Source organism: Tinamus guttatus, unplaced genomic scaffold (assembly GCF_059628265.1).
Source record: "Tinamus guttatus ecotype Peru unplaced genomic scaffold, ASM5962826v1 Tinamus_guttatus_pri_ptg000188l, whole genome shotgun sequence".
NCBI classification, from domain to species: Eukaryota; Metazoa; Chordata; class Aves; order Tinamiformes; family Tinamidae; genus Tinamus; species Tinamus guttatus.
In genome coordinates, this window is record NW_028288722.1 from 134,917 (window position 1) to 151,463 (window position 16,547).

The 16,547-nt window shown below is 44.1% G+C and overlaps 1 protein-coding gene across 4 annotated transcripts in view; it reads right to left on the bottom strand.

The window, feature by feature from the left end:
- Nucleotides 1-16,547, bottom strand: part of MYH10 (myosin heavy chain 10) — an 86,474-nt gene that overhangs the window by 50,448 nt on the left and 19,479 nt on the right. For all 4 annotated transcript variants that reach the window (XM_088523393.1, XM_088523391.1, XM_088523392.1 and 1 more), the window contains exon 4: nucleotides 6,988-7,015. In XM_088523393.1, the coding sequence (XP_088379519.1) occupies nucleotides 6,988-7,015 (28 nt within the window). The remainder of the gene's footprint in view (nucleotides 1-6,987; nucleotides 7,016-16,547) is intronic.

A 16,547-nucleotide genomic window follows, 5' to 3' on the forward strand; every position in this document is an offset into this window, starting at 1 on the left:
GGAAGGTCAAAAGCTTGCAGCACATTCCTTGGGCAGAAAACCTCTTAAATCTGATAGTGATTTTTCTTAAGAGAAGATCTTTATGCAAATTCTCATTCAAAAAGCAATACAAATGGACAATATCATCCTAGTTCTCCTCTCCTCGGAGCTTACAAGTATGCCAAACATTTCCTGCAGGATGCAGTGCTAGATAGCTCCCTGCCATATACTTAAAAGAACCAGAAGATTTAAGATGAAGTCCTTTTCATTTATGGAAACAAGGACATGTGCATACTTTTGCTCTTTTCCAGGAGAGCAAACCCATGAATTATAAAAATAAATTAATCTTCTACCACTATCAAACTGCCCAAAAAAGGTAAGCTTTTAGTAACACTGCTTTCTTTTCAGAAATACTGCACGTAGTATCATGAAGCTAAAGATTAACTTTCTTAAAAAACCTTGTTTCAATACAACTCAAATAAAGTGTTACCATAAATTAAACAACCGAAAGCCTTGGCTGGGATCCTAGCCTGACTTCAGTCAGTAGGGTCACAATTTCACCTCTATTTCAGTCTCAGTGCCACTACCAGACACAAAGCTCCAAGAGACTGAATTCAAACCCTGTTGCAACCCCAGCTACGGGCTCTGCAAACAGCCCATCGCGGCGCATCTTCCAAGCAGGCAAAAAATCTTGAGGAATGGCTTTAAGCCAGATGCAAGAAAGTTATTTCATTTCAGTTGAAGGATCCATCTCTTGCAAACCATGTTACAAAGACAGGTCAAAGAAAGGCGGAGAATTACCTGCAAATTTATGCAATATCCAGAATTAAAGCACTTTTCCCTCAAGCAGTAAAAGCTGCTGCTTTGGATTTAAGTACACTCTGAACGCATGTTTAAAATAGGAAATCCTTAGCTAGCAAAGCAGCACTGTAAACAACCTGGATGTAAAGCTAGAGTGTCATTTTCAATAGAGTACTTAGCTCCTGAAGTGGCAAATGCATTTCGGACATTCAGGAGTGGCACCGGAGCTCCAAGCCGCTTGCTGAAGCCCCACTATTCAGGGCCTGCAAAACGTAGGGTTGTGACCACACAAGGCAGGGGAGTGCAAAGCCACAAAGAAAACTTCTAAATGCAAATAAAAGGGATTTTTTTTTTTTGCACAGAACCACTGCTACAAGCATACAGTTACCCTGATGGTAAGCAATGTACTGGGGTGGTCACCCTAGTTCTTCAAGATGAAGTTAGCCTTGTCCACCCCACTGCGGATCATCTTTCCAGGATTTAATATACCAATAAGCCAATGACCCAGGCCAACATTCCCCACGCTGGAAGCCTGGATCCCGCGAAGGAACCTTCCCCCTGCCCTCGAGATTTCAGTCAACTTATTTTTCTCCCTCCTGATGAGCAGCAACCGTGGGAATGAGGAGGTTATCTGGAAGCAGAAACCTTCTAGCAGCCAAACATACTGCAGAAGGAAGAGCAGCAGCACCTGCCCTCGGGAAACCCTCCTCGAGGAGCAATTCCACAAGAGCCAGGAAACCTGACCTGCCACTCCGAGACCTCGTGCCCAGGAACGCCTTGTTTCATACAAAGGGGTCCCTCACATCAGGAAGTAAAATATGAGAGCATGGGCTCAGACTGTTGGGAGGAGAAAGTAACTGCAACAAAACAGCCCAACAATAGTCTCTTGTCCTTCTCACAAGACTGGCTCCGAAGAACAGAAGAGAGTTATTCCCAGGCGCAACTGGGAAGGTCTTCTGCCAATTGTAAACAAGTTTCCAATATTTAGACTCCAGACCTGTAATTAAAAGGAAGTCTTAATTACTCACCTAATTTTCAGCAAAGTAGTATAACTGATAGTTTGGGCTAGCACCGAAAGTCATTAATTGGATTTACTATTTACGAGGCTGCTTTACAGCTCCTTCATTTCGCTTTAGAGGCTTCACGTCTTCTCCCAGCAGTTGTCGAGGGAATGTTGGAAGCTGGAGCCCAGCCAGAGGTTGTACAGAAGAATGCTTGGTATTTGCTGCTGTTGTCCTTTCATAAACAGCCTCTATTCCCTGCACACCCCAGCACTCCTGCTGAAGCCAACGCAGATTAGATATCCTTGCACGGCTGCAAGCATCTGCTGAATGGCTGGTTTATCAGCCCCAGCCTCAGCTTTGAGGACGGTGCACGCTTGCAGCGAGATCCTCAAATTCAGAACATTACCTTAAAAAAAGCACCGCTCAGCACATTTTCATCTTCGAATTTCCAAAGGCTCCTTGCAGCTAAAGCTAACAAATCTTGCAGAGATTTCAGTATTTCTCAGATTCCTACTACACCAAAACAGGAGTTTCTTCATCTTGCTCATCTGCCTGGAGCAGCCGGCATGCTCTCATACTTAACATTAAATATGCAGTAATAGTGGAAGGAAAGCAAGAAAACTCACCACACGAGCTCCTGCAGCCATGGGTACTCCAAAGAAAAAACAGACACACAGAAAGGGCCTGCAGAACTTCCACCAAGTTTTCAAGCCTCACCTCATGGATGTATGTTTTTCTTCATTTCAGCGTGGGCACACTGTAAAATTAGCACTGCTTCTCTATTTTGGATTTCTTATGGATGCTGGGTCAATACGGACTTAAAATAACGTCAGAGAACAACACAGCTGCTGGAATTACAGGCATTTTTTTGCTGTTTTAACAAACTAGAAATTTATGGTCAGAAAATCCTCAATTATTTTTGTACTCCAACCAAGGGGGCATGATTAGAAGAAAATTTAAGTGTAGCTGGCCAAAGAAGTTTGTTCAAATTTAAGAACTTGAACTCAACTACAAAGCACAGGAGCTCTAGCACCTTCACTAACCCTTCTGTCAGTGGCTACCATGCCAAGAATAAACCATCCAACTGAAAAAAATTCACCTTTCACTTTAGATAAGGGGCATGACGCTCTGCTACATCCAGAGAAAGCAGAAGGGCTTTTGTCTTCCCCTCCTGGTTTTAAGGTTAAGTTTGTGAAAGAAAACCTAATCTAAACCTAAACTAATTCAGCTCACCGGTATACACAAGACGCCTGCTCTTTAGGGGATGTTAGACCCCAAACTTCCCAAATTTGGGCAGGAAACCTTCAAGTAATCCCACCATCTTCAAAACAATAAGATGTGATAAAAACACGCTTGGAAAACCACCTGTCAGTAGATCCTCTTCCACAGAGCACTTAGCTGAATGCCTCAGCCAGATATTTATTTGAACAGTAATTTTATGGGATTTCATAAGGTCCTGGACCAGTGAAGATGTTGGAACAGTCTCAAGGCCAGATTCAAGCTTCACACTTTTCTGGCTAGGGTAAGAATATCAGAATCAACCAAGATCAAGAATATCCTTGGTGAAGCTAGAACTTAATCAAGGAAGGAATTTGGAAAGGGTGCAGAGACCCTTTGAAGAGAAAGAGCTGAAACCAAACCTAAGCGCTTGGAAAACCTTCAGTGTGACAGTAAAGGACGTCCATGAAAGCAGCACTCCCCATTGCTGTGAAGAAGGACAGAGTTCACAAGTTCAAATCACACCTGGTAACACAGTGTACAAGTAACATTACTTTAGAGCTGATGGGACCCTGTGCTGTGAAGGCTGCTGAAGATGGAAAAAAAAGGGAAAGTCAGTCAACAAGAGCTAGGGAGAGAAATCAAAGATTCTAGCCAGGCAGATCTTCACCAAGCTATGGGATAGACCTACCCTCAAGACAACCAAGGCAATGAGAGATAAGAGAATAAGTGGCATCCAGGTGAGTTTTGAACATCTCCAAAGGAGATTCCACAACCTCCTCACAGGATTGTGAGCTCCAACACGTCATGACAGGTACACCACAGCTGTGCACTCTTCTGACAGCACATGTCAAAAGATCTTTGCTTTTTGCCTATTTAGAATCACTCATAGCAGAGAGAGCATTCTTTATAGGGAACCATCCACAGGTGGAAATCTTCATATTAGGCTTAACCAGCTGATTCAGATTCTGAGATGAGAGTTCTGGGAAGAAAGAGAGATGTCTGAAGTTTGAATTAGCAAAGCAGTTCCTGAAACCACCTTCAGCACAATGAAGACACACTCCCAACCTTCTTTACTCTGGTCTTGTTCTAAGACCTGTAAAACCAGTGACATGGTAGCAAAAAAAAAAAAAAAAAAAAAAAAAACAGACACACACACATTTAGTTGGTCTTTTGACCACGGAAGCAGAAATGCAACAAAGAGGAGTCCCAGCCACTGACCACCCTCGAGCAAAATGTATTAGACTTCCTTTGGGTCTGCTACACAAGCAAGTTCATGAAAGTCACTTAACATCCCAGCCAACCAGATGTCAATTAATGAGATTATAATGCAAATCTGAGAAAAGAACACAGCTCTCCCATACAGCACACAGGGAAAACAACCTTAGTGCAGTAGGCAACTGTCTTTACGATTCATTACTTATGTTTCCCCTCACATATATTTTGAAGAAAAGTCCTACTGGTACTTTTTCCCAAATTGGACATGGATCTAGAAAGCATCATAAAATGTATTTCAAAAGAAAAGTAATAATCTGAGCAAAAGTCTAGTAATGCCCACTGTGTCTCTTCGCAGGCAGCATCATGGCGCGGTGGCTGGGCACCATTTGCAAGATCCACTGGGCTGTGGAGGCGCATTGAGCTTCAAGAGAACAGAACCACCTCGGAGGCCAGCCACCCATCAAGCATCTCCAAAGACAGGACCTTAACGGGGTGTTCTTTGACCTCCCCAGCCCAGTTTGGAGGCAGGAAGCCTTTATGTATTGCAATGCTGAGGCCGCAGATGTGCCCACAACACCCTGGAGAGATTCATACTTACTTGTAAGTCATCGTAAGTGCCTTTGACCTTTCCTTATGCTGCTGTGTAGGTACAAAACGCAAGTTAAAGTAGCAAACAACCCATAGACTGGGAATTTGTTGCTCAGATCTAAGCTTCATTGACACTCATATTTAGCTTGGTGCAGCCTTTGGCCTTGGTACCAACAAGACACTGAATTACATGTAGTAAAACTTGTTCAGTGCCATGGTGTTAGTAACTCCAACACTTAATTTTGAGATAAGAAGGCAGGACAATGTTGAAGTCCTCCTGAGCTGTACTGCTCACTGCTTCTTCGTACTAGGTTTTGAAACTTCAGAAGTAACAATAGATTTTGTCATCAAAGCTTTTACATGTCCAAGGGAAGAGATGTTTCCGAGGATCTTAACACGGAATTGCATCCAGAGCAGCCCCCAGAACTTCTGGACCTCAGTACTGGAGGCAATTGCATCTTCCTCAGGTCAGAACTTAAGAAATGGCACAGACTCCCCATCCCTCACCCCCAACCTGGAGGCAAGCTCATTTCTGCAGAAGGAACTTACCACATATCTAGCCAGGGCATGGAACTATGCTACTGACACTATCCTCAAGAGAACAGAAAAGTAAAAACAAATGAAAACAACGATGACTGTCCTTCACTCAGACCCTATCACAAGTTCCACATATTTTGGGTCGAAGTATGTGCTGTGCTACATATAAATCAGACCTCAGCTGTGTATTTGGACCAACTGCATCAAAAACTTATCATGGTCCTACAAGCAAAGCAGTAACAGAACTGAGAAAGAACATTCCCAGCTTCTGAATGAATGGATGAGACGCTCACTAACTGCTGCAGCATGGAAATTTCAGCCTTCATGGTATCTGGTGACCATGTGAAGCAGTAAGATGTCGGGCACAAGGCAAAGGTGCTTTAATAAATAAATAAATAAGTTCACCTGAGGCTGGCACACACCATAGAAGCATCCCCAAACACACAAAGAACAAAGCAGTTCAGTTTGACCTGGGATCCTACCCAGCTTTGAGGTCTGTTTAGTACATTGAACATTAAATAGTCCCCACATGAAAATAGAAGCCCTGCTAAGAACCACAGTCTGCAACCTGTGTTATCTGGGGGAAAACTGTGCTTAGCTACTAAATTCGGTTTGCTCCCTGCTCAAGCGCTCCCCGGCCCCAGGAGCCAAGTGTTCCTGGTTTCCATAGCTCAGGAAAGGATAGCGGCGAAGGATCCTTCCTCAGCCTAGCCTATAGACCAAAAGTTAAGGCACTCTTGTAGGAGGCTAGGGATGAAGATTTGTATCCCTTCACGTTAAGGAGGAAATTAAAGCCAGGGCTCTTCCCAGCAATTAATCTAACCATCAAGCTATTTCAGGCAGCAGGCACCCTCACCAGCTACGGTCTCAATGCAGTTGGCATGTGCTGGCATGCAGCACGGTCAACTGCTCACGAACAATCGAGTCCAAAACCACAGCCAGGCTGCCGTTCCTTCCCTCGTCTCGCTCAGATAGCTGAGCACAAACCATCGCCAGGACTGCTAAGGGCAGGCAGGTGCAGAACTGAAACAAGGTTTGGTTTCGTAATGCAGACGAACCAGGCGAATCACCAGTCTGCTTCTAACAGGGTTGTTTCCCCGCCTGCTCCCTTGCCCTCAGTTGCATCTGCTCCCAGAAGGGGCAAATCTAGGAGAAAGCAAAACCGTAGGCGCAAAAGCAGCTCTGGTGTCAACTTGGTCAGAGCTTTCCTGTTTGAAGCAGATCCAATGTTATGTTGGTGCTCGGCAGGCTTTCTAGTTTTATTTTACTACCCTCATACCCCACATCAGCCACTATAAACTGAATCGTTACAGGAAAGCATTTCAGATAAATTCACATGTTTTAAAGTTTTGGTTTCTAATTCAAATGTTTTGCCTTTTTTTTGAAGCTATATTTCTTAAGGGACACATACTCTCCAAAACATTCAATGAGGTGCATTACACTAAGAGAGAGGAACGTCTCCCCGCGTTAAATAGCGCTTCACACACTCTTCGACTTTGACAGGCAGCTACCAAAGGTTAAATACTGAGAACTGACTGCTGTAGCTGTGCTGAAGACCCCAGGAGCCTCAGAGATCACCCTCACACCCAACAAACTTCCAAAAATGCTCAATTGAAAATAAGTAAGTAATGTTTTTACTTACGTGCAGAGAATTGATTGGTCCTCACGGTCTGCAAACGAAAAAGAGAAATTGACAGGGTTACAGTTTTGCTGCTATTGCTCCCCGGTTTCGAGGGCTTTTTCCTTCAAAAGAATACTTGGAAAATTTCATTTTTCAGCTTACCAACTAAGGGCACTCTCAAACTACTTTTCTTAAGATAACTTAACTGTTTCTACTTGTTTTTCTTTTTTAAACCCCTAAGCAAGCAAACATCATCTTAGACATTCATGGAAGTTCTGACATATCATATAATGAAACTGTTTCATTTTGATGAAATGTAATAACCTGCAGTAATATTTTTAACAATATTTTCAGGCAAAGCTGGCCCAACATCTCAGGTTCTGATCGCACCTTTCCCAGATAGTGCAGCTACAGAATTTTAACAGATACTTGTTACTTTTAACAGATCCATTTCTGTTCAAGCTTCAAGCGCCTACTTGTTCAAGCTTCAAGCAAGAAGAAAAACAGTTTCTAGAGGAAAACATGAAAGATCAGACACTTGGATACAGCAAGAACATCCCCAGCAAAAGAGAGTCTTCCTCTGCAACCATCATCTTTACATGCAAACTTTAACACTTTCGTAATTTAGTTTATTCTTTAGAGACTTGCCAAACAATGCCCAAGGAAATACTGAAGAGAGTCAAACTGCAACAAGCTGAGCCCTTGCAACACCCACTAATAGGCTCGTGACGTTGGAGAAGACAATTACATCCTGCAGGAGGCGTTTCATAATTACAGGATCTTTATATTATTCAGCATCATACACTACATATTAAAAGTTATATAATCAAATATGTCAGAGAAATTATTTGTAAAAACATTTAAGTTGTTCTCCAAGCCCTGCTGCGTCCACAGCGAAATGCAGAGCTCTGGATTCACATTAAGGACTTGGGTACGTGGCCAGATGACAGACAAACTGTGGCACAGGGGCAACGTCCCTTGCCCCCCGCTGCACCAGCACTAACGTCCCAGCGTGACGCAGCCGCAGCGGTGGCGGCAGCGACTTGTGTTTGGCTGAACCGGTCCCCACCTTACTCTAAAAAGGACTCGGGATCCAAGACCGCTCTTCTTCGCACCTGCCCCGATCCGCACCAGCTCGAAAGACTACGCGTGCACAGACACGAAGCACCTGAAAGACTCTTTCCTAAAACCTTCTTAGGACAACTTCCTACTTAGCGCTTAGCCTGTATTTTTGAAATAATTCCATTTCTTTTGAGTGCTGTTTGGACATCTGCCACGTGGCGCCCACACACAGCGCCGAATTTCTCACCTCTGGACATACATCTGAATGATCCCTTTGAGAAAGCCTCCGCTTCCACCTCAAGGGGAGCGTTCAGCTCACGAAACCGATTTCTATGATAGACAACACACCCAAGCCTACCAAAAAGCGTCTTTCTTTTCATCCCTCTCATTGATTTCACAGTTTTATTAGAGCCACAGAGTCGCATCTTCTGCACACGAGTGGTCATTTGGTCATCGCAACTTCTCAAATCAACACGAGTCTCTAACAAGATACTCCCATGCAACCCAACAGTTTTGTTCTATACTTGAACCAAATTAGCAGATTCCAATGGCTATGAGAACCATGAGCCATGAACCTCTTTGTGTCAAACCCAACCACACAGCTCGCATCCCCTGAAACGATTCTGGGGCTAGGCTAATTGGGGGTTAAGGTAATTCTACTCATCAAGGACTCGGTTAACGCAGAAAGTCAACCTGACCAGATGAAGAAAGCTCTAAGACAAGCACTAGAAAGAGGTGAAATAGGAGGAACAAGTTCTTAATTCAAACTGTGTAAGACCACCCTTCAGTATTAAGCCCTTAATGTTGCATTGAATTTGCATGACTTCACCTTGGAGGGATACAATTTGGATTGAATGTATTCCAAGGTCTTCAAAATTACACCAAAGATTCTAATGTTCCTCAAGTTGCCAATACGAATCTTACAATAATATTCCCAATATAACAATGTATTTCACACAATCACACAGCATAAAAATAAAGAAACAAAATTTGATTTTCTGCTTATGAAATAAGCTTTCTAGAGAGCAATATGTCCTTTTGAATGGAAGGCAACACACACAATCTGGCATTGGCCTTAGGCTCAAGCTCTCCCATTGCCTGCAACTGATGTCTCTGCTTCCCCTGCCCGCTTTCCCCAATACTCCCTTTGCATCAGCAGTAACTGAATTGGAGTTACCATATGGGAAGCGGAAAAATCGCTTTGTGCATCAGCTGCCTACATGCTGGTCACTGCAGGGATGCTCAGCTAAGCTGGCAGATGCCACCAGCAGCAGGTTCTTCTTCCTCTGTCCCCAGCGTATGGTCCCTGGCTTCCCTTGCTCACTAAGCCTACAGGGAGCCTCATCTGGGAGCCACACTGGCAGAGAACTACTCCTACCAAAACTGATACATATAAGCAAAAAAATAATAACGATTAAAAAAAAAGAGAGAGAGGGCAGCATTTATTTCAATACTTGCTTTCCTCTTTATTTTGCTTCCTTCTGAAGGATGCCTCCATCTTAAGGTAAAATCAACTTGCCATGTCCAATGTTGGCACTTCCTCTACAGCAGCAGGTATTGACACAAGCACTGTGCCCATTAGGAAATGGCAGCACAGTGCTAACGAGGTAGACATCTTTGAGGAGACCAAGAAGGGCAATGGGATCCTGGGGTGCATTAAGAGCAGCGTCTCCAGCAGGTCGAGGGAGGTGATCCTGCCCCTCTACTCAGCCCTGGTGAGGCCACATCTGGAGTACTGTGTCCAGTTCTGGGCCCCACAGTACAAGAGGGATGTGGAGCTGCTGGAGAGAGTCCAGCGCAGGGCCACAAGGATGATCAGGGGCCTGGAACATCTGCCCTATGAGGAGAGGCTGAGGGAGCTGGGCCTGTTCAACCTGGAGAAGAGAAGACTGAGAAGGGGGCCTGAGCAGTGTCTAGAAGTACTTCAAGGGAGGCAGCGAGGAGGATGGTGCTGGCCTCTTTTCAGTGGTGGCCACTGATAGGACTAGAGGAAACAGCCAGAAACTGAAGCATCAAAAGTTCCACAGGAACTTAAGGAAAAATTTTTAACAGTGAGGGTGCCAGAGCACTGGAACAGGCTGCCCAGAGAGGTTGTGGAGTCTCCTTCTCTGGAGATCTTCAAACCCACTTGGACGCAGCCCTGTGCCACGTGCTCTAGGTGACCCTGTGTGTGCAGGGGGGTTGGACTAGGTGACCTCTAGAGGTCCCTTCCAACCTTAAGGAGTGATTCTATGGAAAGGAGAATTAAAGGAGATGGGGACAGGAGAAATTACATGTCTGAAAGCTGGTTTTCCCTATACCATCTTAAACCTACTTTATTATCATTTCACCAGAGGACTCTCCTCTGGGCACAAAAATCAACAGCTCCACAAGCAAACATATTGCTTCATTTGTAAATAATTGTCATCTTTTCCTGATTGAAAAATATGTAAAAATAGATGCTGTTTATATCCCTCTGTGTGTACCTACGTATAGGAATATGCACGGGAAGTTTTGATCAACTGGGAGAACACAAGAAGTTTTACTCCCCATCTTGGCTGTCCCCAAGCTTTAACATTTTTGTTTGCTTTTGTTTTTAATAGCAGACCCCCGTCGATTCTGAAGAAAGTTCCTGATGTGCATTAAACATTTGTTTGGCAACTGGTTAAGGCAGGATGTTCAGAAAAGTCGCAGCTCAAGGTTACAGTAATTCCTTTGTTGACAGACTGTATCTTAACAAGGCAGCTTTTCTATAAAGCAAATATTCATTCTGTCACACTAGAGCCCTTCATAAATTGATACAAGATAATTAAACATAAAAGATGGAATATCTTCAAGTTTCCTACCAAACCCCAAAGGCAGAAGTATTGTATAAGCACAAATTTTTGTACTGCAGAACACGACATGGAAGGAACTGGGTGTTCACCCTCTTCAGCAACTGTCTTTGCTTTCACTGCCCCTTACTACGCTGACATTTTAATTATAGTCGCCGTCTAGATGTGTGTTGATCCCTAATAATGACTTGACATATCAACTAACATCAGACTGAATTAAAGAAGACAGCTGGGGCTGTGTCCTACTGAATGTCATTTTTGAGCCACTGTATTAAAACACGTATACATTGGTAGAGCCATAATAATAAATTTGTATCATTTGCTTTCAGATTTAATGCAGCTCCAATTCCTCTGGCAAGAATTTTACTTGCTGTTAAAAAGAGCAGCATTTATGCAAACAGATACGTCAAGTAAAAAAGGCTAATACAAAAGAAACAATAAGAAATTACGAGAAGGGACATGTCTGAATATATACCCACTCTTCAAAAGGGGTTTAAGGATAAGCTATGGGGTGCTGCCCACTTAACCCTCACACGGGGGAACAGACACGAAAGGGAAACTGCCTTTAGTTCAAGGATTGCTCTTCCCAACAGCAGGACTCTTTCAGATCACCCACTTTGACATAGCCTTGCTTTTTATTTCTTTGCAGCATGAAATTCCTATTCAGCAGTCATAAATCATCAGCCTTGTTTCTGTACAAGGCACACACTCAAAAGTGTGCGATGGGGATGTTGGGGACTTTTGGGGGGCAGTTAGGTAATTACTTAATATTTTTCAAACAGGAGAATTTCGTTAAAAAAGAGAAAGGGAAAGGGGGGAAAAAAGGGTGGAAGATGCAGGAGGAAGAGAGTTTTGTTTATTCTCAGACAGCACTTACACGTACCTGAATATTAAAAGCGAAAAGGCTGATTTTCTGCCTTGTTTACTGCGTGTGTCAGGCTCGCACGATCTGTGGATATTTATCCTTTTCTCTAGGCCAAAGGCTCAAATTTCAACCAAAGAGATTTAAAAAATTAATTCCTAGCAAGGGTTGCTTGCATTGGTGCTGAGAGGAGAGAAACCTTCCTACGGAGAGCTGATTTTCCTGCAGCCAGCCCATTCACAGGGCTGATTCCAAGTACCATATAAAGTACTGCCAAAACACCTGCCCGCTTCATAATTCACCAGTCAATTCCAAACTTTGAATTGTTTGGAAAAAATGAAGTCCTACTGGACTGATAAGCACAGCAGAAGATTTGGTTACCCAGATGCCTTCAGATTTTTGTATTTGCCTTTCGAATGTTGCCTAGCTACTCCATAAACTCTCAGCAAACACTTCATGCCACGAAGGGACTTGCAACAAACATCTCGACCAAGCGCCGCGGGAAGAGTGACAGGCACAAGTGTGCTGCTACCTACCTGCCCCACTGCAGAGCAAATACACCATGGCATACGCTCATCTTCCCGCCGATACGATTTCTACATGAGCACAGTTTATCCCACAGTTTATCCCTGCCTTTATTTGTGATGTTGTCTTTGCAAAGTGCGATTTTGTTCTTCAGTGTGAAAACTCCGCAGCTTCCCTAGGGAGCTGGACCACAGCCTTGAGCTTTACTCTCCTCGGGAGGTTTAACACTGGGCTGATGAGGAAGGCATCACTGCTGGCTTCAAAAAAGCAAGCAGGAGAGTTGAAACTATCCTTTAAAAGCTGCAAGGGATCCCCAGAGGCCAGGGATGATCAAGGACACAGACTCATCTGTAGTGAAAGCTTCTCTCAATGTACCTTGAAATTGCATTTGCCTTTTTCATCTCAGCTTTGCCCTCATTGGTTCATTCACACCATTTTAGCCAGTTTTTACATCCAGAACCTAATTCTCCGAAAATTTCAGCCCATGAAGTTACAGGAAGCTCCATTTTGCCCCTCAATGCATAAAGCTACATTTTACACCAGAAGTTCGATCAAATTCAGGATCCATCCTCCATCCTTGCTCGGCGTAACTTACCTCCAAACCTTTGAAGCATCTCCTCACTGTGGGGGTCGGGGTGTTGTGTAAGCTACTCCTGCTATTTACAAAGTTTAACCAAAACAAATAAATAATCAAAAACTTTTTAAAGTGCTTATATCCTTTCCTCTAGGAGGAGAGAGATTTGAGGTAAATCCCGATTGCTCTGCTTCAGCTTTACTTGCTGACCAGCTGCCAAGTGCATCAAGTTAATAATTAAGTGCAGCGCAGCAGAGGTCAGTCAGACCGCGCTCACAGCCCATCCAAATACTTGTTTATGGTGAACCATGGCACTGCATACAAGCGATTCCTGCACGTCGACAGCAAACTTCAGGACCACACGCGGTACTCGCTGCTGCTCAAAGCGCTGCACAGCTGAGGACAGGCTGTACCTGCTCCACCACGGCATCCGAACGCAGCAGAATGAGCCACGCTCTGGTATTTTTGGTCTAAGACTCATTCCATTTCGCAAGTTTGGAAAAGCACAAACACAGTTCATGCTCCTAAGCAGCACGAAGCTCAAAGGGCTCAGGGGACCCAGTCACTGCTGAAGCCAACTGCTGGTTCTCACACAACTTTAATGTCATGTAGCTGAAGGGCAGGAGCAAACAGCCCATAATGCAGCAACTCAAGCTGCTCCAGCCAGAGCCGCAAGCGCTTGCTGGTTCATGCTGCTTTAAGCAATACGGGGGTAGCTCTTCACCTCTCCCATTTGTGGCTCCCTGAGATTTATTTCCTGGTAGAAAAGGTCATCTCTTAAATCCATACGGTCTGTCCCATGCTTATTTTTCATACTGCTTATACTGCTTATGGTTTTATTACTTGTATCTGCACACTGCTTCGAAGTAATCCGAGCTCAGTAGTAGCTGCCATGGAAAAGGTTTATTTAGACGACACGGCCCTGGGCCTGAGCGCGGTTCCCAGTGCCCAGGGACCCCGCGCGCGTTGTGCCGTTTCCCATGGAGGACTATTCTGTCCAAGGGCTACAGTGCGACCGGCACAACAACGCAAGCAATTCCAGCAGCAGTATCTGCCTGTTAAGAGCACAGGTTGACTTCAGCTCCTCTCCTTTCCGAGCAAATAAGCAAGTAGAAACCACTCAATGAAACTGGCTGTGCAGCCCTGTTCACTGCAGTGGGCGCTTCCTAGGTTACTGCATTCTCCTAAGCTTTGCAAGCTTGGAGAAATAGCAAGCCCAGCAGCCTAACACGTAGCTGGGATTTCAGACTTAGCACACACGGGTCACTTGAAGTCTCAGAATGAGATTTTGGGAAGCAGGAAAAAAAATCATGACTGAAAGTGGCAAATGGTGCAGGCTGCCATGCAGGTATGGGAATGTATGGGGCATCCAGCTGTGTATGTTGTGCGATCATTAAGAGAAACATTTGTCCACAATTAGGATTTTAGAGGGGGAAAAAAAAGTGAAAGATAGACAGACATTAAAATCTGTTCCACAGGAGATCCCAGTCAATGCTGCCATCTCATATTTTAAACATATTAATTGGACATCTAATTGTGAAATGCTTTTAAAGAAATCTGAAAATTGAGAATGAAAAACACACTTTCCCTAAACTTCTTTTTTTAAAAAAAGTCATACTCATACATAGGTGCTCAATAAACTCTATTTCAACACAGCAATCAGAAACTTCAGCTTTTACAGTCTGAGAGGTATATTCAGATCTACTGTACTCCAAATAAGAGCTACCAAGATGTTAACCTTCATTTATTCGTGGCCAAAAGGGCTTTTCTCCTCTGTCATTTTCCTAGATCCAGGCATCCTACATCCCTTATGCTATTTCCAGGGTTGGGGGAAGAGTAGAAAAAAATCCTCTGTTCCCTTCTCTCCTTTGAGCACAGAGGCTTCACACAGCATAAAGGATTAACACTCACCTGAGAAAAACTTACTATATCTGCTGATATTTAAAACAAGCCTTCCTGATAGGAAACACTCCTGAGCAATCCTGGATTATAAAATGGCTGCTACTGTCTGTTATCCTCAAATAGGGTTGGAGCTACACAGGGTTCCTTGGGTTTTTTGTTTGATTTTTGGAGGGGAAAATAGGGAGGAAAAACACTTGTTTTGAAACAAAATCATCTGTATATTCCTGGTGCAGCCTGCTAGGATTGGAGAAGGAGGGGAAACGCAGAGGAAAAGCTGCCAAGAACTAGTTCTTCCCAAGCTGAATGGTGACTTTTGACACCTTATCAAGTCTTTGGGAGGAGACAGAAACCACTAGACGACAGAGACAGTAATTAAATGCCAAAAGGGAAAGGATTTGTTTTGCCTAATGCATTTAGCATAAGAATGCATCTACTCCAGCATCTGCAGCAAATACATTGAAGATGCTGAGCGCATCTTCAGTGAATGAATCATAAACAACTACTGCTTAAAAATAATGAAGTTGCACTAATCGCATCTTCTTGGACAACTTTGAACTTTTAGAATAATAAGAAACAAGGAAAGAGCCGCAACAAAGACTAATTTGGGCTAAACTGACCAAATTGAGCTCCATGCAGTCATGGTAAGCTAAGAGCTGTGCTATGGTTGCTAATAGTCTCATCAGCATCTTAAAAAGCAGCTTCAGGCAGATTCTTGCATTCCCACGTGCACTGCCCATCAAGGCAGGTGCTGGCTGATCCAACCCTAACCCATGTATGCCCCACAAGTGTTACTAGGACAGAGAACTTAACCTAGGTGCAATTTTTGTGCAGTTTGAGGCAAGTGTACTGAACCAAGTTAGCCCAAAGACCATCTACACCAGCATCATGTTCTAAAATGATACTGAAATGAGATACTGAAATTCTTTGTAGGAAAATACAAAACTGGCATGTCAGGATGATTCCCCAGAACATTTTCCTGGTCCAGCACACCACCATGCAACTTCCCAAGCTATTGGCCTCAGATTTCCTTTTCACAGATTCCTCAAAGCACTTGTTGGACAAGCAGAAGCTTTCAGCATCCACTATATCCTGCGAAACAGAGTGCAACAGATTTCACTGCTGCTGTTACTGCAAACATGAGACTCCTAATTTCCATTAAAGAATCATAGAATCATAGAATCATAGAATACGTAGGGTTGGAAGGGACCTCTAGAGATCATCTAGTCCAACCCCCTGCACACACAGGGTCACCTACAGCACGCGGCACAGGACTGCATCCAAGCGGGTTTTGAAGATCTCCAGAGAAGGAGACTCCACAACCTCTCTGGGCAGCCTGTTCCAGTGTTCTGTCATCCTCACTGTTAAGAAATTTTTTCCTTCAGTTCCTATGGAATTTTTGGTGTTTCAGTTTCCGGCCATTTCCTCTAGTCCTATCAGTGGCCACCACTGAAAAGAGACCATCACCGTCCTCTGCACTCCCTCCCTTGAGGTACTTATAGACACTGATTAGATCCTCTCTCAGCCTTCTCTTCTCCAGGCTGAACAGGCCCAGCTCCCTCAGCCTCTCCTCATAGGGCAGATGTTCCAGGGCCCTCATCATCCTTGTAGTCCTGCGCTGGACTCTCTCCAGAAGCTCCACATCCCTCTTGTACTGTGGAACCCAGAACTGGACACAATACTCCAGATGCTGCCTCACCAGGCCTGAGTAGAGGGGCAGGATCACCTCCCTCGACCTGCTGGAGATGCTCTTCTTAATGCAGCCCAGGATTCCATTGGCCTTCTTGGCCACGAGGGCCAATGTTAAAGAAGATTTTTCTTTATAGAGGAAGAGCCTGGGGGGAAA